The sequence below is a fragment of the Gekko japonicus genome, unplaced genomic scaffold (genome assembly GCF_001447785.1).
Source record: "Gekko japonicus isolate JY-2015 unplaced genomic scaffold, Gekko_japonicus_V1.1 scaffold510, whole genome shotgun sequence".
Taxonomy (NCBI): domain Eukaryota; kingdom Metazoa; phylum Chordata; class Lepidosauria; order Squamata; family Gekkonidae; genus Gekko; species Gekko japonicus.
In genome coordinates, this window is record NW_015165250.1 from 163633 (window position 1) to 190805 (window position 27173).

A 27173-nucleotide genomic window follows, 5' to 3' on the forward strand; every position below is an offset into this window, starting at 1 on the left:
TAATAGCCCCGGTCATACAGGCAGGAAACTGCGGGGGAGAAGTGTGGCTGTTTGCCCTGGGGCAAACTACCGCGTGGTTACGCGATCAGACCTCCCGTGGAGGTCCTGTGGAGGTACCGTGGAGGTTCCATGGGAAGGGAGAGGTGCCGATCACAGGACAAGCTGGCGCGCAACAAAAAAGCGCGCGCTGCGGCAAACTGGGTTTTTTTGTTCGTACACGACAAATGCGCATGCTCCGTTGGGTGCGTGTGCACATCCACAGAGACTTGGACAAAAAAACCACACACCTTATTTGCAAGGGGACATGGGCGGGCGCGGATGCCACCGGAAACGCGATCAGACGCACGCCCTTGCCCCACAGTTTCCAGAAACTAGTACCTCCAAGGTACTAGTTTTTTGCCACGCAGTTTCAGCGGGAAGCCTTGGTTGAGCCACGGGAGTGCTACGCTTCCCAGATGTGCTGGTGAGATCACGCCCAGAAACTCTGCCTGTCTTCCGTCTCACTTGTGTGGCTACTGTTCCGTGTGACCGCAGCCGATGTATACTTTTCAAAAGATATTAAAATATTTTCAGACAGACTTTGATAAGGATTAAACTACATAATGATGTTGGAGTTCTTTGATTGGAAATCCGGATGTGGCATTTGGTCTTAAAAAGCAACCATGAGGAAGGGGAGGGCCATATGGATTGTGGCCAAAGTGGATCCTTGCACACAAATCAAATGTAAAGTGTAGAATTAAAAGAAGAAGAGCTGGTTTTTGTACCCTGCTTTTCTCCACCTTGAGTCTCAAAGCAGCTTTATCGTCTTCCCTTCCTCTCCCCACAACAGACACCCTGGGTGGGATTGAGAGAGTTCTGAGAGAACTGTGACTGGCCCAAGATCACACAGCAGGCTTCATGTGGAGGAGTGGGGAATCAAACCCGGTTCTCCAGGTTAGAGTCCACTGCTCTTAACCACTACACTGTTCTGGCTCTCATAGTCCCTAAAAGACTATGAAAGGCAAGTAGTACAGTCTATGACTATCTCTATGAGAAACTTAAGTGGGCCATCAATTATTTATCTTGTGACTGGTCACTTTGTGCTTATTTAGATTATGTTTGAGTTTTAAACTTGTTCTTGCATCTCATGATCTGCTGCAAAGCAGCCAGTTCTCATCTCCACACACTCACACTGCGTAGCCTTAGGCAAACCCGCCTCTCTTAGTTTCTTCTAAAACATATGACAGCCAAGGGTTAGAGTGTTGGTCTAAGAGTTGGGAAGTGTGGGGCAAATCCCTTTTCAGCCATAAAGGTTGCTTCACGACCCTTGTCGGTTGCTTGCTTTTTCTCTCTCCATCAGCCCAATCTATCTCACAAGGTTGTTGTAGAGGTGCCAACCTCCCAGTGGGGCCTGGAGATCTTCTCAAATTACAACTGATCTCCAGTTCCCTTGGAAGAAATGGCTGCTTTGGAGAGTAGACGCTATGTCATTATGCCCTGCTCCCCTCCCCTCCCCAGGCCGCACTTCCAAATCTCCAGGTATTTCCCAGCCTGGAATTGGTAACCCTAGGTTGCTGCAAGAATAAAACGAGGTGAGAATTATGTATGCTGCCCTGAGCTCTTTGGAGACAGAGTAAGGTAAAAGCCCTGACCTGGATAGCCCAAGTTAGCCCAATCCCGCCAAATCTTGGAAGCTAAGCAGGGTCGGCCTTGGCTAGTATTTGGAAGAAGAAGAGTTGGTAATATATCCCGCCCTTCACTACCCGAAGGAGTCTCATAGTAGCTTACAATCACCTTAGCTTCTTCTCCCCACAATAATAATAAAGGATGTGTTTACAAAATCACAGAAATAATTACATAATTAAAGGGTTTTAAAATGACAAATAAGGCTCCAGCAGATTGTGAGGTCCTAAGCTGTAGCTTATTTAGCTTATGCGTAAATCTGGCACTGGGTGCAGGGCTGATGAAGGGCCACATAACCAGGTAGGGTTAACTGAGATAGCTGCATCCCATCATTTCCCCCTACCCAGGTCTTGGTAAAGCAGGCTGGATCCATTTTCTCTTCCTCTATATAAAATGGGGGCTTGAAAACCCACAAAGGACATGCAGGTGAAAAGCACGAAAGCCTCCTTGCTTATCTCCACAGCAGGGTTTTTTCCTCCCAAGCAGGCTCAGAATCTGGATGAGGCAAAAGTATCACTGGAGGAGGGCCTGCATCAGCCCATCCGAGGGTGATAGATTTTACATGCTTCTAGCCTTGCACCCCCTTCACTCTTAAAATCATGGATTGGGGTAGACTCAGATTTAATAGACGGACGTCTAGTTTGCACCTGATACTCAAGGTAGTCATCCATCATGTTTACATTGGGGTTTGAGAAAGTTCTTCAAAATATTCGAATTAAACAGGAAGCAATTAAGCAAGCTGTGTAAGAAGCAGAAAGCTTTGTTTTATTTAAAACGAATGGCTTGGATTCAATGGAGCAGGAACAAGGCAAGAAAGGGTTCCTTTCAGGTGATGATTATATTAGGAAGGCAGGAAATGAAGTGGACATTCTCTTGTAGGCTCTCTTTACTCTCGTGCATCCGTAAAATTTTAGCAAGCTCCCATGTGCCTCAGGCTAAGCCTCCCACGCTGCCAGCTGGCATGAAAAAGACAAAACAGAGAAATCAGCATGCCGATCCAGAAGATTGCTCATTAGAGAGCTAAAAAAAGATTTTTTAAAACATATACTTTACTTCATTTTTTCCAATGGGTATGCAAAGTGGCTTACTTCATTCTCTTTCCCATTTTATTCTCACAACAACCCTGCAAGTTGGGTTAGGCTGCAAGAGAGCGACCGGCTCAAGGTCACCCAGAGTGGGGATCTGAACTCGAGTTTCCCACTACTTTATGTTGGCTGACTCACTATGTCCCTAGTTTGCACTCTCACTTTGTGGGGCAAATGCAACCCATGGTTTAGATTAGGGGTGTCAAAACATGTGGCCCGGGGGCTGGATCAGGACTCACAACAACCCTGTGATGTAGGGTAGGCTGTATGATTGGCCCAAAGTCACTCCGCAAGCTTGTATGGCAGAGTAGGGATTCAAATCTCAGTCTCTCAGATTCCACCATCACAATCTTGTATGGCAGAGTAGGGATTCAGATCTCGGTCTCTCAGATTCCACCAACACCACAGCCTTGCTGGATCTGACCAGTGGGCCAGCCAGTCCAGCATCTTGTTTGACACAGTGGCCAACCAATTCAGAGGTCCAACAACAGGGCACAGAAGCTGAGGCCTTCCCTGGATGTTGCCCCCTGCCACTGGTATTCAGAGGTGTATGGCGTCTGAATGTGGAGGTTCCCTTTAGTCATCATGGCTAGTAGCCATTGATAGACCTCTCCTCCATGAATCTGTCTAATCCATTTTTAAAGCCATCTGTGCCCGTGGCCATCATGACATCCTCTGGCGGTGAATTCCACATTTTAATCACTTTTGTTTGTCCTGAATCTACTGCCCATCAGCTTCATTGGATAACCCCTCAGTTCTAGAATTTTAGAAGAACTTTTCTCTGTCCACCCGGTGCATAATTTTACAAACCTCTATCATGCTCCCTCTTTAGTTTTCTCTTCTAAACTGAAAAGTCCCAGTCTCTTCAGCCTTTCCCATATGAAAGGTGCCCCAATCCCCTAATCATCTTGGTTGCCCTCTTCTGTCCTTTTACCAGCTCCTCAATGTCTTTTTTTGGATACTATGACCAGAGTAACAAAATGTTAGAGCTATTGAAAGCAGCCCATGATGTTTGATAAAATATTTTTGAACATCATTGCTGATCTGTATCAGCAAAAAAAATTTAAATCATGGTTCAAAATTTACCTGGAGCAATTATTAGTTTCAGAATTAGCCTTAAACAGGCAACAAGACCTTAGAACTGCCTTGGCGTACCTCTGTTCACCTTTTTCAGTTGTTCTTCATCACTAAAATCCAGGGCTTTTTGGGGCAGGAATGCACAGGAACAGAGTTCCGGCTGGCTCCTGAGTTGGCCACGCCCAGCAGGAGCTCATTAGCATAACAGGCCACACCCAACAGCAGAAACTCATTAGGATTGGCTACATTAGGGGTGTGTGGCCTAACATGCAAAGGAGCTCCTACTACAAAAAAAGCCCTGGGTTTTGACAACAAAAGGTAAACAGAATAAGAAGCAAAAGGTGGGTGTGCCTGGATGACCACACTTCTGGTATAGCCTAATATGCTAATGATCTGTACTATCAGGGGTGTGGCCTAATATGCTAATGAGTTTCTGCTGTTGGGTATGCCTTATTATGCTAATGAGTTCCTGCTGGGCTTTTTCTACAAAAAAAGCCCTGCTAAAATCTATACTCACACGTAGGCATTGCAGAACAAACACTGGTTGCTATAGGTTATTCCATCAGTACCACAAAGAGGACGGTAGTCATAGGTGCACGCTCTTCTGGGATACCCTGTACAATCCAGCTGCAAAGAGAACAGCAGAAAATACACTTTAAATGTTATCTTTAGAATACAGGACTTAAAAAAAAAAACCATTAGGCACCTGAGGCAGTATGGAAAATGATTTAAGAAAGATTGTGGAAATCCAGATTTAAATCCCCACTCTGCCAAAAACTCACTCAGGCCCCGGTCACACAGAGATTTTGCCGCGTGAAAGGCACGAATGTCAGGCAGATTTTCAGGGAGATCACACCACAACATCTGGGAAGCATAGCGCACCCGTGGTCAACCCGTGGTGTCCCGCCAAAGATGCGGAGTTAAAAAGTACCTTGGAAAGTGCAGTAGTATCCGGAAAATGTGGGGCAGGGGCGGGTTTCTGATCGCAGGAGCGCTAGTATCCCATGGCATCCGGCGCCCATCCACGTCCCATCGCAAACCGGATGTTTCCCGTAAGTGTATGCGCTCAAACACGAAACTGAAAGTAGTGCTGCTCCGTGGAACTGCGCATGTGCACAAACGCGAAACACTTGTGTGATTGCGCTGCACCGCTTCTTTGCCACGCTGCAGCATTGCCGTGTGAGCGACAGCTAACAGCCGAAGCACGGAGATTCAGGGGACCATGTGATCGGGCTATTTTGCTCCGGGGCGAACAGCCACGCCTCCCCCCGGTGTTATCTGGCCTGTGTGACCGGGGCCTCAGTTGACTTGAGTCAGCCACTGTTTTTCAGTTTAACCATGATTTGTTTGTATGTGTGTGAGGCTAAACATAGGCAGATAGAACCAAGTATGCTGCCCAGACCTCCTAGGAGGAAGGGTGAGATAAAAATCTAATGAACAACAATAAAGGTAGATTCAGGTGGGCAACCGAAGCAGCAGAACAAAGTTCAAGTCCAGTGGCACCTTTAAGACCAACAAAGTTTTATTCTGGGTATAAGGTTTTGTGTGCAAGCTCACTTCCTCAGATACAATGAAAACTGTGGAAGTACGTATGCATACAAAAGCTTACATCTTGAATGAAATAATAAAGGTACTTACTTAAATGAAACTACTTACTTAACCTAATGGCCTTGAGCAGTATCACCCAAATAAAGTTGAAAACAGTAGTAACCCGACTCCACACTTGGACTCATTTATTTATTCATATTACTATATCTTGCCATAGCTTGGGGGAGGGAAACTTTGCAACAACCAAAGTGGCCCTGTGTTCAATGCCTGCTAGGAGCACTCTCAGTTTCTCTCAGTTGGGCTTCCCTTGAAGAAGTGGCAAAATCCATAATTCTGTTATATCCTAATAAAACACACATTCCAAAAGACAGTGTTCCGATGTATCAGTCCACCTCAATTGACCCAAACATAATCTTTTCGAGTGAGGAAGTTTCTTATAGTGACCACACATTACCTGAGAAGGCTATCGTGTTTAAGCTGGCTAACATAACTGCTCTTCTATATTGTGGAATAGTTAAATATTTTAAATATTCAGGAAAGGCCCTTGGATATGATATGATAAATAAAGGGGGGAGGAGCAAACTATGTGTGATCTATCACAAGAGCTCAGGAAATCCAGTTCATACAAAAAACCCTCAAAATCAGCATTTGAGCAGCTTCCATCCCAGAGGACCTCAGGTCCTCAATCTGAATTCCCCAAAAGGAGAGCTTAGAAATAGCTGGAACCACATCTGAAATGCAGCAGTCCAGGGTATAGTTCCAAAGAGTGAACTCCCAGTTCTATCCATGGTATATTTCCTGCTACACAACCTGGAATCCCAGTGATTTTTTGTAGAAATTGTATCTTAAATTCTAATAGCAAAGTCAGCCAATCTTTGGATAGTTATATCTGGTGACAGGAGCTGTGAATGGGCAAGACAGATCTTTTTACAACCCTGAAAAGGGCCCTGGGTTTGCAGAAAAATGTGACATCTAAAAACAACAACACTGGGGCTTAAAAAAATAATAATCCGAAAATGATAAAAACAGTGCCTGTAGCCTAGGGGGGAGTCGCTCTTTCGGCCGAGGGTCGGAGAGCGAGGCTCTCGCCATGCCCTGCCCCAATGGACGTTGCTGCGTGAGCGACCCCGAACAGGGTATAGCGGAGCCACCAGACGTCACCGAGTGATAAAGCGACCATCCGCAAAAATGGAAAAAGAAAAAGAAAAGATCGGCTTAACTGTGAGTTGTCAAAATGCAGAGAAAAAGAACTGAAAATTGTTTTCCCCCCCCTCCCAGCGAAAAAGGCGAAGAGGTTAATCCTCCATCGGTACAAGCGAAAAAGAAAAGGAGGGGGGGGATGAATTGAGCGGACAGTGATGTTTTCCTTTGATGTATTTCAAAGCGAGAAACTTGTCTCTCTGGAGCACATTTTAAGAACTTTCTAAAAGTAAACAAAAAAGAAAAGATGTCGGAGCTGGGCAAAAGCGAGCGGAGAAGAAGGGAGGGACTTCCGTCTGGGCGTTTTGTTTGTGTGCGAGAGCCGGCTGTTGAGTGTTTGGACTGTTTATGGCTGTGAATCCGACGGGAGTTTTGTAAAAAAGATAAGTTGGAATTGTGACAGCGAGAAGTGCCTGACAAGCGCTTATAAGTCAACAATTGCGAGGAGGACCCATAGAGAGTCTGGGAGCGAATATAAAAGCGAAAATGAAATTGATACCATTCTCGAAACTGGGGACCTCTGGTAATGGCATGAGAAGAAGAGGATTTATAGTACATGAACTGAGCGTATTAACAACAACCCGAAGGAGGATCTAACAAGCCGGAAGGAGAAGACAACAGAGGAAGCTCCTCCACGTCAGCGATAGTAAAAGTACCCAGCACGCAAAGAAGCGGTTCTGAATGTGCACAGAAGAGATCCTTTTTATTAACAGAATCTCAAAGGAACATTACTAACATACTAACAGAGAATACGTGTAACAGGACTAAGAAAAGAAGTTTGGCAACACACAGAAGAAGCCTAAGAAGATTAATTGGATATTACTAACAGTTTAATTTACCAGTTTATATATCACTCAGCTTTCTCTTCCTCCCACTGTCTACCCTTCCCTTTTTTTCTTTTAAGCGAAATACCTCCCCTTTTTAGGGGAGCTAATAAAACCTTTATTAAAAAAACAAACAAACAGTGCCTGTAGCTTTAAGCAACAGATTCTCTCAGTGGCTGTTGTTGGGTCACAACAGTGTTGCAGGCTGAGTTTTAGTGTGTAAAAGGCAAGGGGAGAGGGCAGGTCCCTTTCCAGGCCTATTTTGGCAGTTGACTCACTGGGTCCAGCGGCCTGTTAGAGAATGAACTGGATATTTGCTTTATGAACTATATTTATTGCTACACACAATGGACTGTGCACACACACATAGGCTCAAAGAACTGTACACTTTAAGTCACCTGTTGTGATGCAACACATAGAAGGTGCCTACACAAGCCTTACACGTGAATAAGGTTTCAGCTACACAGTTACCAGCCTGGTGAAAGAAGCACACACCTCCATTATTGTGAGCAATGAGAAACAACAGCTCTGAGCAGAGACAGCCCCCATTGCTGAACTGTTTGTGGTCACGTACCACCCATCAACTGCTTTGTTCCTGCTTTGGTATTTCCTGCCAAATGGACATTTGGTTCACAATGAGAATGGCCAGCTTCATCAACACTACAATGAAGTTTCCTGATGCCAAGGTTTTCACACCTGTCCAGATGCCATCCTTTGAGCAAGGTTTTAGGTTTCAATATTGGCCACCCCTCTTAGGTAATCACCCCTCCCTCCATGCAACCAATAGGATTGTTTTTGGGACAGACTAACAGGTAGGTAGGACAAGAGGTTGGCACGGTTACCACCCATCTCTTGAAACCACTAGAAAAGGAGAGAACCAGTCACCTGCCCCCCCTACCTGCAACTACCCCTGTCTACTTTTAACCCCTCTTAAGTCCCCCTTGCTATCCCCAACCCTTGCCTCTACTGCCCACGCGTTTCGGCTGGTTCTGGTCGTGTGTGAATTCCTTAGTTTTTTATTTCTTCCCCTCTATTCTTCATTGGGACCACCAAGCTGCAAGACAGATAAGTATCACCTGCCATCACCCCCACCTGCTAATGCAACTGTGCTTATTTCCTACTGTAATTCTTAGGAACTTGATTGGATGTCTGAGTACATCAGTATTGTTTGTATGAGATTTATTCTTTAAGTAAAAGACATCTATTTTAACAACAACAGTCTCGTTATCCTTCTCTGGTAATCCTTGTGGGAACAGGACCTTGGTATAAACTGGCAAGAACCCATTTATAAATTGCCAATTGCTGTAAATAAAGCAATTCGGCTAACAGGCCTGACTGGGATTGACAGCTCCAGGCTGGGGAATTCTTGGAGATTTTGTGGTGGAGTCTAAGCTGGGCAGGGTTTGGGGAGGTAAGAGGCCTCAGCTGGTTATAATGCCATCTAGTCCACCTTCCAAAGCAGTCACTTTTCCCAGGGGGACAGCTCTCTGTTGTCTGGAGGTCAGTTGTAATTGGGGGAGATCGCCAGGTCCCACCTGGAGGTTGGCAACCCAAGGCCTGGCAGCAAACACTGGGTGACTTGATAGCATTCTATTTGCATGACTCAAGTAGCCTAGCTGCTTGCTACTGTTCAACATGAAACAAATGAAAAAGAGTATGACAAAATAAACACTTTGAGTTTTTGAACAATTTTGTTTTTTTAAAACAATTATTAATTTTACACATGCAATTTTTTTTTGGTTTTTTCCTCCACAGAAATGAACAGTGCATTAAACATCACAGGTTCACAACTTTAAAATAGTTACTGTGTGAATCTATCAGATTCTAAATCTGACTGCTGACATTAGTTTCCACAATTGTTCTTTGCCCCATTTTGGAAAAAGCATCCTGTAAGCATAACTTCCAGTTAGGGTTGCCAGGTCTCCATGGTCACCAGCAGGGGAGGGGGGAGGTAGATTGCCAAATCCGGGCTGGGGAACTCCTCGAGATTTGGGGATGGAACCTGAGGAGGACAGGAACCTGGGGTACAATGCCATAGAGTCCGCCCTCCAAAGGATCCATTTTCTCCGGGGGAACTGATCTCTGTAGTCTGGAGATGAGCTGTAATTCTGCGGGATCCCCAAGCTGGCATCCCTACACCCAGCCAGATAGAAAGAGTGAGGTAATAAGAAGAAATAGCTGGAACTCACCCAAGTTGCTTCGATGGTAGTACCTAGAATGAAAATACCAAAAAAGTAAAAGCTGTAATGCAGATCTCTGGTTTGGGTCCAAACTAGTCTTTCCTCAAGCACGAGGACTTCTCCTAATGGGGAACAGTTTCCCTCTATCCCCTCCAAATGCCACACAGCTGGCTGCTGTGAGAAGGGGAAGGCATGTAAATTAGGCTCCGTGAGTGGAAATCCTTGCACCCATGGAAACCTTCATTTGGATCCTGGCTTGCATGTTGAGAACATTGTTTCCGCCACAGAAAATAGAATACATTTTACCTTATACTTTAAAAACTTACCTCAAAAATGCAAATATTTATTTTATTAGAGTTTAGTGATATACAAATTAATGTACATGCTAGATTTATCTGTTAAGGTTAGTAAATCAACTAAAATTCTTCTGTTTCCCTTCAATCCAGAATATGTTTTTTCCACAAACTCACTAAAAATATTAGCTGTTGTAGATTTTCCAGGTTGTATGGCCGTTGTCTTGGCATTGTAGGACCTGACACTTCACCAGTAGCTGTGACTGGCATCTTCAGAGGTATGACACGGAAAGATGGAGTACTCTCTGTGTAAAGGTGAGAAGAGAGTACTCCATCTTTCTGTGTTATACCACTGAGGATGCCGGTCACAGCTACTGGTGAAACATCAGGTCCTACAATGCCAAGACCACGGCCATACAGTCCAGAAAATCTACAACAGCTAATGAACTCCAGCTGTGAAAGCCTTCAACAACATATCACTAAAAATATGTCTTTGTGAAGACAATCCCATTGATGTGGATAGGAAATCCATCATATGTGTATAGAACTGCACCTAAGTTCTACTTTGAGTAGTATTGCATAGTTCTACTTTGAACGTTATTAGCAGCAACTCTAAGGGAGGGTTTAACAATTAAACGTTGCTCGCCATACGGATTGGCCCTACTGCATGCAGAATCTCACTGCGGTAGCAATCACCACCTGGAATATGCAGTGCTGCTGTGGAGTATTTCCCTATAACAGAGACAGCCCCAAATGCAAATCATCTCAGCTTTTTTAAAAAAAAATTCATATCCTGGAAGTACAGAAGTCCTGATAAACAAAAGAATGTCATATGAAACAGTTTTTATAATGTCCAGGGATCCCATCATAATACTCAGTGGCAAAGCTCTCCAAAAAGGGAATCTCTGCAATATTACTCACCTGTGTAAAAGAAGAACAGTGTCAGACTGAGGAGCAGAAATCCTCCTGCTTTCATGACTGTTATTGGTTTGAGTCTGTTAAGCAGATGTTCCTCAGATTCTACTGGCAGAAGAGAGATCTAACTTTTGCCCCAGTCTTTAATACATATAAACAATCTCTTTGACCCCAATGTATGAAATCTCCTCCCAAATAGCTATTAGATGTGAAAATTTGATATTACACAAGTCTGCTGTGTATTACAAAAACTGCTGAGGGCTAAGAAAAATGAAAGGAGCATGTGACTGTGGCAGCTTGTTAGCAAACAGTTGCTGTAAATTACTATATTGTCTTGACCTTGGACCATAGCAAAGTCTATCTTATACAGATAAAAAGGCATCATTCTGACAAATAGCATATGATACACCATATGACACCAATAAAAATGGCCATAAAAGAACACAAAGCAGTCATTCTTATTTACTTTTATTGAAATCTACTAATGGATTTCTAAATAAGACTGTTATAGTTTTACCACTTTATATGCAAATATAGTCACACCTTTTGCTGTTAACAGCTATGGCTTTATTGCTGTTTGGAAGCAGAAGCCCAGAGTTTGTTTCCACCACTGGACCTATCCAACCCAAAGGAGAGCAAGGTTTTTAAAAGCTGGACTCCTTAGAGATATAATAACAAAAACAGACAATGGGGGTCTCTTCAACCACTTCTGTATCTCAGTGGATATGAGCCTATGGAACATTCCTACAACAGTCTGTTCCAGTCTTAAGAAGGTGAGGCCTCTTTTTAAAACTATGTTGTCAGTTTTGACACTATGTTATTACAGTTAAGAAACCTACTTTTGCCAGGTGGGTGGGTGGGTGGAGCATTACTTCAAACCAGCCACATGAAAACGAAAAGTCTCATTGGCTGTCTTCAGGCAATGCATTAACCACCTATCCATAGCTCTGTGTGGAAAATGACCATTCATTCTAATGATCACTCTTTAACAGTTTCCTCCCTTATGACCAACGGATCTAGAAGTGTATTTATTTATTCGAGGTGCTGTGAGAAAACTTCATATCCATAGACTAAAATATGTCTTTTATTTAGATAGAATTAAAATAACTATTCTTAAACTTAAGTTTAAGGATCCAAAATAAAAATGAGAAGGTACACATAAGGAGATGGGACAGGATATATAGATGGATAGAACAACAAACAGAGATCTAACTAGAAAAAGATGTATCATAAACTCTAACATTAATTGTTATATGACTAACTGACTAGTTAAACAACTGAATGTAAATGACTCTGAGTGAACTGTAACTAATGGATGGAATGTAAATTTGTGCAACTTTTTATCTAAACTAATAAAAAAACTATAAATAAAAATAAAATAAAATAACTATTCTTGAAATTATTAAGGAAACGAGAATCACCAATATATAGAAAACAGTAGGATAACTGTGGAACTCTTCTAGGTGGTCCAGACTTATTGGAATCTTGCCTATAAGAGAAAGTGGACTGTAGGTTTGCCAACCTTTGGGGGGAAGGCTTGGAGATCGCCGAGAATTACAACTTCTTTCTTGACTGCAGAGATGAGTTCCCCAGGAGGAAATGGCAGTTTTGGAGGGTGAGCTACTGAGCTTCCTCTCCTCTCCAAATTCCACTCTCTCCATGTTCCACTCCCAACTCTTCATGAATTTCCCATGCTGGGGTTGGCAACCCTATCCCCCCACTTATTGGTGACTATGATGAACTGTACTTTAAAATCTTATAAGTGCTGTGTATACAGGTAATGGACTGTGAAGGGTTAATTCCTCACAGATCCAGAGAGCCTTGAGTGATAGGCTGCTCCAAGAGAGCTGATTGGTTAACATCAATTGAGTAGAGAAAGACTTGAGAACTGAATGCTGAGGAGAATTGAGTCTGAATTCAGGTCTGACTGAAGAGTCTAGTACTGATGAGTGAGTCTAGCCCCTGACAGAGGTAGTTTAGTACCGACAGGGTTTGTGCTTAGCCCTGACTGAGAGCAGTTTAACACAGACAGTGTACTGGGAAGGCTGGCAGGAGGAGTGGGTAGTTAAGTGAAGACTCCCATTTGGGCCAGAATAGGGGAAAGATCTTCTACTGAGAGAAGAATTTTCCCACCTGGCTAAAACAAGGAGATAGCTCCAAGGAGTTCATTTATTTTTATTTTATTTCATTCTATTTATTAGTTGCCTATCCCATACCATCAGAGATTTTACTTCTGATTTCACCTGACCTTTCCCCTCTACTTTGAATAAAATATTTTGTTATTATTAAACTATTAAAAGCCTCAAGTACCATATCACTGGTTTAAGGGAGATCTCGATCCTTCCCTCAGGTTCCTGGGCTGAGCCAGCAGCAAAATTTCATACTGTGACAGAGTGGAACAGCCAGAGTTCTTCAGAAAAGAAGAAAATTAATAAATTAATAATTAATAAACTCAGTCAGAAAGGGAGGGAACATAGTGCCTCTTAGGTAGGGAAGTGGGCAAGGTCATCATAGGCTGCGATCAGATGAGCTGTTTGATCCAACGTCATCACTTCTCCCTTCTGGATTTAAAATGCTCATTCAGACAGCCTCATTCCCATCCTGTCCAGCAGTCATCGGCCCCTTGTTCTCACCCCGACTTTCTCAACACCTGAGAAAGTCTGAGCTTTACAGATTCAATTGGTTTCACTGTGCATTTCCTGATGTCTGAACTCTCTTGTGAACTCAAGCCATTTGGGAAGTCTGATTGCACACATCATTTTTTTTTCCAGTTAGCAATATGCACATAAGCAGATCTCCACCACAGGGTCATGAGGCTGCACGTTTATGTGCTGCAATGTTTTGTCAGGATGGGGAGCCTCTTGGGGGGGGGTGTTGTTTTTCAGTGACAAATTCAAGAAAAAAACCCTTTCTGCCATTTCTTGTGGTGGGATGTCAGTGAAAATAGTCCCTATTTAGGCTCCCATATCGATGGCCAGGATTTCATTCCCAAACCTTTACTCCAGGCCACTTCATAATATTGCTCTGGCAGGAAAGCTCTATGGGGAGAGAAAAAGGGAAAACACCCCTATGAAATGAGTGGGAAAGGGAGTGATTTCTGGTGGAGAAATACAGTTGTATAGGAACCAATGATCACAGTACTTGGCAGAAGGATAGCAGAATTGTCCAAAAAATTTTTTCAGTGGAAGGATTTGCATTTATTTTCCTGTTGTTCAGCCTACACGTTTAACCAGAAAACATGAAGCTTGGTTCTTTTCTTCCTCACCCTGCCAGGTTATGGGCCACAGGATTGTGGATCCCCCATTCAAAACCTGAACACAAACAAATAATTATTGAACAATGAGGGACATTGTTGAACAATTATTGAACAAAAAACAGAAAGGGAGGTTTAACAAAACAGTATGAAAAACAGTTATAATGGCAGTCCCAAACTAAGGGCAAAAATAGAAGGAAGTCTTCTAGTCACTTTTCCTCAGAGTCAGGGAGAAGCAAGCAAGCTACTTTTCCTCACAGGATTGACAGCTCAGTCCAGAAGACAGAAGTTCTTCCACTAACTGCCTCTCTCTCTGTTTCTTTCTTTCTTTTTACAGAGTACAACAAGCAGCTTACAAAAGTTTTAGTAACTTAACTTCGAATGCCAACTTTATATAAATATGTAATATAATATTGCAGAGGACTGTGGTGAATTCTAAGAATTGTAGAGCAAATCTAAGCTGTTGTAAGAATTACAGAATAGATAGTTTCATTAAATGATCTGTGATGTAGCAGTCTTGCTGAAGTTAAGGTGAGTCTAGTATGGGGTGGATCTTGTGATATATGTGCAAGCAGATCTTACTCATATCCCCCCATTGCCAGCAGTCCCCTTTGCCTCCTTCCCTGTTGCAGCCTTTTAACCCATGTGGTCATTAATCCATGTGGATCTGTGCCCCTAGGAATCCACTTTCACAGGACTGGATGTGACTATTGAAGGGAGGGAACTGTGGGAAAAATCCACAGCTTTCAGAATCTTCTGCTGATAAATAGCTGAATCCAACCCATGTCTGAATGGGAGACCAGCTGAGATGTGGATATACATCGGCTGAGGACAGACTGGCAGTATGAAGCATGAGGGAGGTGGGGCAAAAAGACCAGGACCACGTTGTGTTGGGGATTCCCAGTCGCACTGCACCTACTGATGTGGGAGCATACTGGGGAGGAGGTGCAAGGGAGCATTCACACTGTTGGCCTGCCCTTGGCAGAGGCGCAGCTGTAAGTGGCTTTGTTTCACTCCAGTGACATGTGCCTATGTGCCTATACGCCTATTTCTCCAGCTTTTAGCATGCACACTTCCGGGAAGTGGGATCAATGTGCTCTCCAGGGTTTTCTACCACTTTCACATGGTACTTTTTTAACGTGGTAGGGCATCATCATAGGACGGGTTGAGTATGGCTGAGGAATGCCTGACAGCTGTGCCTGTGTGAACCAGCCCCTTTAATCCATTTGTGAAATGTGCCTATATCGGGCAAAACTGCTAGTCTGAACTCAGCCATCGTCTCAACTCAAGTTATAAAGAATATCACCAATTTGGATCAGGAATTCCACAAAAGAAAGGTGAAACATAAATATATGAACTAGAACATCTTTATTTATGCTGTGTCTAGAAGAATCCACACATGTGGCATGCAGCTTGTTAGCATATCGTAATTGTAGCAATCTATTGTTTTCACCATAGATAAGCAGGTGGCAGCTGTTGCCAAGAGTGCCTTTTACCAGTTTCAACTGGTTAGCTAGTATGACGAACTTCTGTCTCTTCCGCACTCCCAGGCAGGTTTTCCTGCCAAAACTTTAGTTGCCCTCAGTGACTGAGTCATCTGTAGGTAGTGACTCTTTAGCTTAAGATCTTAAGCTGTCCCACCCTGTCACAGACAATCATTTAGGCTTTTGATCCAGCACAGGAACTTGAGGGAAAATACAGCAGCTGTCTTGTCTTACTTTTAAACCCTTTTGAAATGGCAGTTGAGGCAGAGTAACTTTCAAAACAGAATAAAATTTTTATTTAACAGGCAGAGAATATATAAGAGAGTGTGGTTGTAGCTTAATTTCAGAGTTTCCTGGAGAACAGATCTTTCTTAGTGTTTCTATATTTCTCCCCTTAGAAATCTGATTTCTCGCTTCAGAAATCACAGCTCTCTACTAACTCCTGAGCCGTCCTTGGCTTCTTTTCAGATCACAACCCCTTTTATTGGCAGGAATTATTCTTCTTTTCCCTAAGAAGCAATAACCCTTTTCTACATGGATTGATTGAGAGTTTCAACCTAACTGCCCAGTCACCCTTGTCAGATCTTTCTTCTAGTACTGTTGTCTGTGTAAAGCAGTTTGTAGCTTTATGGACCTAGAATCTCAATTCTCCCTCAGAGTAGTTCTAATACTGTTAGGGCAAAGGAGACTCTTCCCTTCTCTCTGTAGAAGACCCTTTCTGACTAACCCAGTGAGAACAATGACCCCTGTTATAGATGAAAAAACCTAACAATGTCAAAGTTTTCCCCTCCAGAACAGCTGATGTTATGCTTTATCTCAGCTGATGCTGGTCAATCAGAGAACATATAGAGCAGCTTATCAAAGAAATTCTCCATTCTAGGGAAGAAATAACTCCTAATCTCCCTGCTTTTCTGTGCAAACTGTCACAGCTAGCTATGACCTTTCCTAGACAGAAAAGATCTGGCTACTGTGGTGCAAGCCCTGCTTACATCCAGATTAGATTACTGCAGTATGTTTTACATGGGGTTGCCCTTCAAAAGTGCTTAAAAACTGCAGTTGGTACAGAACACTGCCACCAAATGTTGACTGGAGTGGATCATAGGGACTGTATCACTCCAGTCTTGGCCCACATATTCTGGCTTCCAATTCGTTTCTGGGAACAATCGAGGTGCTACTATTGACCTTCGAAGCCCTATATGGTTTGGGACCAACATACCTGAAGGACCACCTAATCCCTTATGAACCTACCTGACAGGGTTGCCAGCCCCCTAATGGGGGCAGGGGATCCCCTGCTTTGAGCACCCTTCCCCCGTTTTGGAAGCATTGGGCAGTGGGGGGGGGAATGATGACTGTCAGGTGACACTCTAGAATTTCCTTCCTCCTAGTCTTTATGGAAGGCACAGAGTGGAAAGCTAGAGCACTGCACTACCTTTAAAAGCTGGGGTGTGCAGCCTCCATAGCACTCTCACTTAAGTTCTCACATGTTTGCCATGTTGCTGGTTCTTCCAGCACTTTTTACTGTTCTTCTCCAGTTGCACAGGCACATGGTCATGAGGTTTGTGGTGTTGCACAATCCCTTTCTTGCCCCTATCTATTATCTATTATTTTTTAATTAATTTCCACTTGGGGTGTTTTAATTTAACTTGCTTTTAAATGCTTAGCGGCTTGAGCCACCTCTTTTTCTGCCATCTTCTGTGTATGCATTTGGGTTGTTTTTGTTCTGCATCTATTGGGGGGGGTGAAGAATAAGGGGCAGCAGAGGGGAGGGGAGAGGGCTGCAGAATCTCAGTCAGATTGCAGGAAGCTGGATAAGCAAACGGGAGGGTTTGTAGCTTTCTTTTGAACAATCCACTAAACATTCAGCTTGGGGGGTGGGGAGAAGTTGAGGTTCTTTTAGAAAATCAAGCCACAATCAAGAAAGAAGACATGGCTATGAGCTAGAAACCTCTTAAACTGGTATGTTCGCTACAGTAACTGACTCCCCTAAATAGGTTGCATAGCCTTATCTTAAATTGTTGGCTTCTTCAATTTTAGACGACAAGGAAAATTCATTTCTAATACTGCATTGTTCCCAAGGCTGCAATGCTATTATCAAACATGTATTGTCACCAGCTGTCACCAGTAATGTGGCCAGCGGAGAGATTTGCTGGCTGATTTGGCCAGATATCTCTGTAACAAGCTATGACCACGTTAACACTACTTACTTGGGGGCATGGAATGTGGCTTTCATGTGGTTGTTATAATATGTAAAATGACCATTGTTTTGTCCACCAAGGAACAGAGTATGCGTGTTGTAAGAAGTAACTCTTGAACATCAGCAAACTGGGAATCTCTGCAAGGGGAAAGATGACTCACTTGAGTAGAAGAACAGCATCAAGCTGAGGAGCAGTTTGGCTTGGTCCTACCAGACTCTGCAAGCGGTCTTCTCAGATGAGGCTTTTCAGATTCTACTGGCAAAACTGACACCTTACATCTCTCTGTGTCTTTCTGTATATACACATGCAGTTGCAGCTTGATTATGAAATGCCCTCTCACCTGCTTTTTAAAATGTGAAAATATGATTTCTACAGATCCCTGTGGTGAGACAAAATGTGTGTGTTTTTAAACTTCTTCTCTGCAGAAAGCTCAAGGGAATGCATCAAGTGTATGACCTGATTACCAAACACATTCTGGTTTACACACATCAGTTGTATTCCTTGAACAGCAATGGAAACAGACTTTTCAGAGCACAACCATTACATGCCAACTAGGCAGTCCAACTTTTCAAACACAATTGGCACACACGCCAATTAAAACCACTTGCTATGTTTGTGCCTAATACCAGATCCTATTTGTCATATGTACCCGTTTTGTTGTTGTGATACTGTTCGATCTTTCTGAGAGCTTACTTCTCCCAGTTTCTTAGAACACTAATATTTAGAGGACAGGACAGGGGAGGTCAAATGTTGTGCAATGCATGTAAAAAGATACAAATGTGTGCAACGAAAATATAAAATGCACTTTGTGGTGTGTAAGATAATGTATATTTTCAACTAAACAACCAGGGCTATTTTTGGGCAGGAACACACAGGAACGGAGTTCCGGCTGGCTTCCAAGTTGGCCACACCCAGCAGGAACTCATTAGCATAATAGGCTGGGGATGCGTGCGCACCGCCGGAATGTCACCGGAAATGACGCACGACGTAGCACGTTGGGGGCATGGCCAAGATCGTCAGGGGGGAAAACCATATGGTTCCCCCCTGACGATCTGGGCCACGCCCCCAACGTGCCCTACGTCATGTGTCACCTCTGGTGACGCAGCTTCGGGGGGCAGGGTCCCCCCCCGGGGCTGATTCCGTCGCATCGGAAATCGGCCCTCCAAAGCGGGGGATTCCCCGTCCCCTGGGCCCATTTGGCAACCCTAACAGGAACGGAGTTCTGGCTTGCTCCTGAGTTGGCCACACCCAGCAGAAACTCATTAGCATAATAGGCCACATCCAACAGCAGAAACTCATTAGGATTGGCTACAGTAGGCGTGTGTGGCCTAACATGCAAAGGAGTCCCTGCTACAAAAAAAGGCCCTGGGTTTTGACAACAAACAAGGTAAACAGAATAAGAAGCAAAAGGTGGGTGTGGCTGGATGACCACACTTCTGGCAACACGGGACTGCGCCCTAGTATGCTAATGAGCTGTGGCGTCAGGGTGTGGCCTAATATGCTAATGAGTTTTAGCTGTTGGGTGTGGCCTATTATGTTAATTAGTTCCTGCTGGGCTTTTTCTACAAAAAAAGCCCTGTGTCACGGCAGGGCCTGGGGGCGTGATGCAAGCAAGCAGAGTCCAAGAGCAGTCTGAAGTCAAGCCGAGTAAGACAAGCAGCAAAGTTCAAACAGGTTTAAATCAGAATCCACAGCCAGGGTCAGACATACCAGAGTTCAATGTCCATAAATCCAAATGATGCCAGAGGAGTCAGAGACGAGAGCAGGGTCAACGAAGCCGAGGGTCAAAAGCCGAGGATCAAGACGACAAGAGTTCTGGAGCAGAGATACACGGAGCCAGGTCCTGACAAACGACGTTTGCCAGCACAAAGGCCTGCCAGCAACAGGCTTGAGGATATACAGTGCTGGCTAATTAACTCATTAGCTGGCAGGGAGGGAGGTCATACTCAATACTCAGGGCTAAGAGATCGTCTGGCATGCATGCGTGCATTCCGGCGTCTATCTCTTAGCTCCTGTCTCCATTGATTTCGGAGCCTGGTCACAGCTGGTGGCGAATCGGGCGAGGAGTCTCTGTGCTGCAGCAAAGCCTGATCCTGTGCAGGTGTTTCCTGTGAGGCTCTATCCTCCTCATCACTTAGGGAGCTTTCAGCCACAGGAGCCAGTCTTTCCCTATAAGTCTCTGCTGCAGTACGTTCCTCAGGAGCCTGTGGTGTCAACTCCCCATGCTCCTGGCTGGCAGGTGCCTCCTCAGGGTCATCAGCAGGGGCAGGTATGACACCCTGTGAACAACAATTGCAGAAAGCTGGAGGTTAAGTTATTACACCATAGGAGGTGACTTGCCTACTTATACTATTTACTAGAGAGGTGCATTTGGATCTTGTCTAATAAAGATGAACCCAAACAATCCTGTTCATTAATAAGATTATTCTAACTAATACAAATTGGGGAAAAGGCTGGAAACTTTTGGATTTGTTTTCACCTTATGGGAAGCTTAGAATTCACAGAGGTGATTGGGACGGGTTGAGAGTGAATCAGCAGATGTGTAACTAACAAGGACACATTCATTTATTGGAGACATTTATTCCCCACTTTTCTCCAAGGATTCATCGTGGCAGCATATACTAGCCAGCAGAACCACACGTTAATCTTGCCACCCACAACAACAAAGACTACGATACCACTGCTGGCTACCTGACTTGAGGGGAGGCGGCTTTGCTTCAGTATCAGCTAGGGTTGCCAACCTCCAGGTGACAGAGATCAGTTCCCCTGAAGAAAAGGGCTCCTTTGAAAGGGTAAACTTTATGGTATGATACCCCCCAGAGGTATCATCCCCAAACCCTTCCCTTCTCAGGCTCCAACCCCAGGTCTCCAGGAATTTCCCAACTTGGAGCTGGCATTCCTAGTATCAGCAGTAACTCCTCCTTGTTATTGTTCTGTTCCATGGAATGATGTCTCCTAAGCAAACGGGGAAACGTTTTGCACTGCAAACAGGGTGTGGAGGAATATGGTCAAATGTTAATGTTATACCTCCTTCCTCAGTGTGTACCCACAGGATGGGAGGGCAGACAGATACAATATTGGTTTTATTTCACATACCAGAGAGGTATGTCATTTTCCCGCAAACACGTACAGAGAGAAATAAACCTTTGTTGGTCTTAAAGGTGCCACTGGACTCAAATTTTGTAACACAGAAAGAAAGACGGACTTAGAGATCAAAAAGATCAGACATGAGGGATCTGTGATGAAACTCAGAGACTGATTTCACACAAGAGCTGCACCACAGACTTCCGGTTTATGGCAACACGCAGGCAGACGCATCTCTCGGACCTCCCGAGGATGTAATCTGCACACCAGCGTGTAGGAGGGGGTGTGACGGGTTGCGACCCCTCTGGAGCCTTGGCAAAAGGCTCCTAGCCATGGGGCTTTTAAGGGGCGACCTCTTCATCGGTGCGATGCCGGAGAATTGAGGCACTCCTCTGCCCCAACGGTCCTGCCGCTGAGTGTCCGAATGGACTTAGAGCTGCTGACCGGGACAAGCATCGGAGATCGAGCGAAATGAATGATGCCAAGCATGGCCGAATGGCCGACAATGAACTGTGAGTCGGGTTAAAGCAAGCATGAGAATTTAAAAAGAAAGCCCCCCCCCACGGAGTGATGAAAAGTGAGTGGGGGAGGGGCCCCTCCCAAACGCATGAACGAAAACACGAAATAAAGAGGGGGGAGCGGAAGTAGAGCATTTAAATCTGTTTTAAGAGACTTACCAGAGCATGGTTAAGTGTAAGGGCGAATTTCAGAGACTTTGGCAACTTTTAAAATAGTAAACAATCCATAAAGATGGCGGGAAGAAAGCAGACAAAGACAAACTGGTGAAAGCCTTCGGGGAGGGGGAGATACAAATTTAAATAAATAAATAAATAAATAAAGCGAAACTAGTGGGTCACCCTCGAGCAGAAGAGACTGCTGAGCTCTCTAAAATGTTGGCAGATTCCTTGCACCCTCTGCTGGACGAGATGACTAATATCAAGCAGCAGTTGTCAACAATAAGTCAGAGTATGGCATCTCAGCAGCTCCAATTGACTGAGTCTTTAAAAGTAATGGAGCAAACAGCTGAGAAGGTGAAGGAAATGGACGGCAACACTAAAAGAGTTAAGAAAAAGGTGCAAAAGCTGGAAATGAAACAAGCTGAGGAAGAATCACAACTTTTACAGCTGCAGATGGAGAAAGGAAATCTGGTCCTACGGTTCCAAGGGGTACCAGAATTAAAAGGAGAGAATCTGAAGCAATTACTGAGTGAAGCATTAGCCCCAGTAACAGATTTGAAAGTGGAATATCTTTACAGGGAGATGGATGTGGTCTACAGGTCCTATTCCTCATACACAGGGCCGGCCTGAGGCGGGGCTGTGCCCTAGGTGAGGCTGCAGGCTGCAGGTGCCAACCTCCCGGTGGGGCCTGAAGACCGCCCCACTGGGAACCCAGCGGGAGGCCCTGGATGGGGCGGCAGGCCCTGGATGGGGGTGCTGAAGTTCACCTCCCCCCACCAAAAGCCAACGCCGATCCACAAGGCTCCCCTCTGCATCCCTCCACGTCCTTCCTGCTTGCCTGGACCCTCTCCAGTGACCCATGGCCAGCGTGGAAAGGCGCCGTCAGAGCGGGCACATGAATAGGGGAGCCCGCATCGGGGCCGCGCTTGCCACCACCTGCCGGGGGAGCCAAGGCCGCTGGAGCTGCTGCAGGCGCCGCCAGGCAGGAGGTAAGCACGCCCTGCAGAAAGAAAGCACCGCGGCCTCAAGTTTGCGCACTGGGGGGGAGGATTGTGTGAATGATTCTTGGCGGAAGCGGTGGAGAGATCGCAGCCTCTGGGGGCCAAGCAATGGCAGCATTTCGCCTCCCCCCTCCCCGGGGGCAGCCTGCCATTTGCATGGGCCCCGGAGGGGACCGCCATCGCCTGAGTTTCCCAGAAGGTAGCTGGCGGTGGAACTCCAGGTTCCGGGAATGATTCACACAATCCTCCCCTCCCTCGTGTGCAAACTTGAGGCCGCGACGCTTTCTTTCTGCCGGCACGTGGTCCCAGGGCGTGCCGAGGTGGAGGGCTGGCTGGCTGGCTCAGGCGCCGGCAGAAAGAAAGTGCTGCGAAATGCCGCCATTTATAGATAACGTCTTAAAAATTATAATGAAGGGGATGTTGGGGAGTAATATTTTCTTTTTTATACACTCTGTAATATATAATTATCCTTGATATATACGATTGTGTTATATAATCCATCTTCACCTTTTTGTATCCCCTCTATCCTATTATTTTGTTTTCTAAAATAAAACTATACACATACACACACAATTGCACAAAAGCTTTCCATTTCTTCCTTTTCAATATCTATAGTAGGAAGATGGGTATGTTTACAGGCTCTTCATGAAGTCTGATTGATATAAAGACCAACAACAAAACTTTCTTCAAATACATTAGAAGTAGGAAACCAGCCAGGGAGGCAGTGGGGTCCATCGATGATCAAGGTAAAAGGAGTACTGAAGGATGATAGGGAAATGGCTGAGAAGCTAAATGTATTTTTGCCTCTGTCTTCACTATGGAAGATGAGAAGTGTTTGCCCACTCCAGAACCACTGATTTTGGGAGCGGTGTTGAAAGACCTGAGTCAGATTGAGGTGACGAGAGAGGAGATCCTAAGACAACTTAAAAACTGATAAATCACCAGGCCCAGATGGCATATATCCGAGAGTTCTGAAAGAACTCAGATGTGAACTTGTGGATCTCCTGACAAAAATATGTAATCTTTCATTAAAATCTGCCTCCATTCCTGAGGACTGGAAGGTAGCTAACGTCACTCCCATCTTTAAAAAGAGTTCCAGAGGAGATCCGGGAAATTACAGGCCAGTCAGTCTGACTTCGATATCAGGTAAGTTGGTGGAAACTATTATTAAGGAAAGAATTAATAGGCACATAGATGAACAAAAACTATTGAGGAAGACTCAGCATGGGTTCTGTAAGGGAAGATCTTGTCTCACTAACCTGTTAGTGTTCTTTGACGGAGTGAACAAACATGTGGACAAGGGGGACCCAATAGATGTTGTTTACTTTGACTTCCAGAAAGCTTTTGATAGTTCCTCAACAAAGGCTCCTAAGTAAGCTCAATAGTCACGGGATAAAAGGACAAGTCCTTTTGTGGATCAAAAACTGGCTAATTAATAGGAAACAGAGAGTGAGTATAAATGGGCAATTATCTCAGTGGAGGGTGGTAAGCAGTGGGGTACCGCAGGGATCAGTACTGGGTCTGATGCTTTTTAACTTGTTTATTAATGATTTGGAGTTGGAAGTAAGCAGTGAAGTGGCTAAATTTGCAGATGACACTAAATTGTTCAGGGTGATGACAACCAGTGAGGATTATGAAGCACTCCAAAGGGATCTGTCGAGGATGGGCAAGTGGACATCAATGTGGCAAATGGAGTTCAATGTGGCCAAGTGCAAAGTGATGCACAGTGGGAGGGCTTCCTGATGGCACCTGGTATTTTTGGCCACTGTATTGGACTAGATGGGCCATTGGCCTGATCCAACATTGGCTTCTCTTATGTTCTTGCCAGTTTGGTGTAGTGGTTAAGTGTGAGGACTCTAATCTGGGAGAACCGGGTTTGATTCCCCACTCCTCCACTTGCACCTGCTGGATGACCTTGGGCAAGCCATAGTTCTGATAAGAGCTGTCCTTGAAAAAGAGCAGTTTCTGTCAGAGCTCTCTCAGCCCCACCTACCTCACAGGGTGTCTGTTGTGGGGAGGGGAAGGGAAAGGAGTTTGTAAGCTGCTCTGAGACTCCTTTGGGTAGTGAAAGGCAGGATATAAATCCAATCTCTTATCTTTTTCTCTCTCTCTTCTTATGTTCTTATTATTCTGCATAACAGCTCCTGATTGCTAAATTTCACCTCGCTATTAGATCAATTCCATTTCTTCTGTTAGTCATATCCCAAGTAAAACACTGTAATTTTCTGACTGAAGATGCCCTAATCCAGTCCACTTTAGCTCACGCACTTTCAGGATTGCAATGTTGAAACATTCCATTCCACATTTTATGATTTGGAGCTCACCTTGATCCACACTTCTCACACTCCATGTTCCTATTATATGTGTCCAACAGCTTTGGACTTTCCTTTTGCATCCATTCAGATCAACAACTTAATGTCCTTTTGGCTTTTATCCAGTTGTGTCATTAAGACTAGTGCTGTTCATACTTGTCCTCTGCTCTTCCACAGTAACTGAGTGTCACCCAACCTGTGGGTCCTGTCTTCCAGCACTATGGTTTTTTTCCCTGTTTTGGATTGTTTCATTATGGGGTTTTCAAGACATGAGATGATTAGGAGTGGTTTACCATTGCCTTCTTCTGTGCAGTACTAACCAGAATTAGCTGAAGTGTCAGTGCTATTGTATATGACAGATCCAACTTCAACTTCCACTACTGCTGCCGCCCCTTAGCTAGTGGTTTACCATCCTCCACCCCCATCACCATTAGAACTGTCTGTTCTCTTCTGTTGATGTGGCCATTGGTCATCAAAGGGGGTTGATACATTTTAGTCTCAGCTGTGACCATTCCACCTTGAATGACTATGCTAGGAGTTCAGCTTCTTGACAGAGTTTACAGTCCTTAGGGAATTAGAAAGCCAGTGTGGTGTAATGGTTAAGAGTGTCACGTTAGTATCTGGAAGATCCAGGTTCAAATCCCCACTTGTACCATGGAAACTCTCTGGGTGACCTTGGGCCAGTCACCCTCTCTCAGCCTAACCTACCTCACAGAGTTGTTGTGAAGATAAAATGGAGGAGGGGAGAATGATATAAGCCACTTTGGGTCTGCATTGGGGATAAAGATGGGGTATAAATGAATTTTAAAAATGAATACATAATTAAACAAAAAAGGGAAGCAAAGGCCACATAAATATTGCTGTCAGCTTTGCTGACACAGACAACATTCCTCACTTTGGTTGCCCCTTAAAATGAATCCAATAAGGCACAGGTTAGAACTCATCTGAAAGACTATCTGGCCAACAGGAGGAGTTGGGCTGCTCTGCAGCCCACTGTGATCGTTTTGCTAAGCAGGGCTCTTTTTGTAGAAAAAGCCCAGCAAGAACTCATTAGCATATTAGGCCACACCCTTACATCACAGCTCATTAGCATATTAGGCCACACCCCTGACATCACAGCTCATTAGCATATTGGGCCACACCCCACATGTTACCAGAAGTGTGGTCATCCACCCACACCCACCTTTTGCTACTTATTCTGTTTATTTTGTTGTCAAAACCCTGGGCTTTTTTTGTAGCAGGAATTTCTTTGCATGTTAGGCCACACACCCCTAATGTAGCCAATCCTAATGAGTATCTGCTGTTAGGTGTGGCCTATTATGCTAATGAGTTCCTGCTGGCCGTGGCCAACTCAGGAGCCAGCCGGAACTCCGTTTCTGTGCGTTCCTGCCCAAAAATAGCCCTGTTGCTAAGTATTTTGCAGATAAAATCCCTTGCATCCATTCCAACTTGGACTCTACAGATGGTAACCTGAGAAAGGACCTTCTCTGTTATGGCACCAAAACTTTGGAACTCCCTAGGGAGATTCATCTGTCACCCTGTATACGTGTCATTTGCCAGCAAGTGAAGACTTTTTTGTTTTGTCTGGCATACCCCCAATAGCTGTTACTGCCTTCTTCAAAGTTCCTGAGTATCCCCACCTTACAAAAGTTTTTAGAATCTTAGCAATGTGGAAGTTTTCCTAACAACTTCAGGAAAATTATTGCACATAATAGGAGTGGCACTGAAAAAGTTTTCTGTCTAGCAATTGTCTTCAGACATACGAACGCACAAGTGTACATTTCTTTGTTTCTGTAAACTTTTATAAATTGTCAGGAAGACCACATTTTAATAGGCAAATGGCTAGTATTGGTTTATGGCATTTTTATTCCATACTTAATTATATGCCATTTTATGTCACTTATACATTTATGCCATTTATACAACTTGGATGCAAAAACAGCTGCCCAAATTTTGCTAATATGATAGGGGGAAATGATGTCTATAGTTTTGTCCTCACTGTGGAGACATTACGCACACAGACAGACATAATTCAACTTATAAGTTCAGTAACATTCTTTCTCAGAGACAGTCTGAAAAATTGCTTGTTTTGCAATTGTTGCCTGATATACCCTCAAGTTGGAACCTCTTGAACAATGTCTTTGTTCCTGGTCTATTATCTCTTTTTTTCATACTTGGCAAAAATTGGTGGCCCAGGGCTAGTGTGACATATTCCAAGAAATGGTAAAGAAGGACAGCAGTTATGACTGATATGCCTTGGGTGAGCTTCTGGATTATGTAGCAGACTAGGAGCATATGGAACAAAAGCAACAGTGTGCCCATTAAGAACAGGGGCTTCTCAGTGGAAGTGCCTTGAGGTTGAAACCCCCTATCCCCAAACAAA

General features: G+C 44.4%; 1 protein-coding gene across 1 annotated transcript in view; it reads right to left on the reverse strand.

Annotated features, from left to right (window-relative positions):
- Positions 1–2388: 2388 nt before the first annotated feature.
- Positions 2389–27173, reverse strand: part of LOC107109483 (ovomucoid-like) — a 48616-nt gene continuing 23831 nt past the window's right edge. Inside the window, exons 9-12 of the mRNA XM_015410121.1 lie at positions 10791–10908; positions 9586–9608; positions 4342–4451; positions 2389–2618 (exon numbers count right to left, since the gene is read on the reverse strand). Of these exons, the coding sequence (XP_015265607.1) occupies positions 2573–2618; positions 4342–4451; positions 9586–9608; positions 10791–10908 (297 nt within the window). The 3' untranslated portion in view covers positions 2389–2572. The remainder of the gene's footprint in view (positions 2619–4341; positions 4452–9585; positions 9609–10790; positions 10909–27173) is intronic.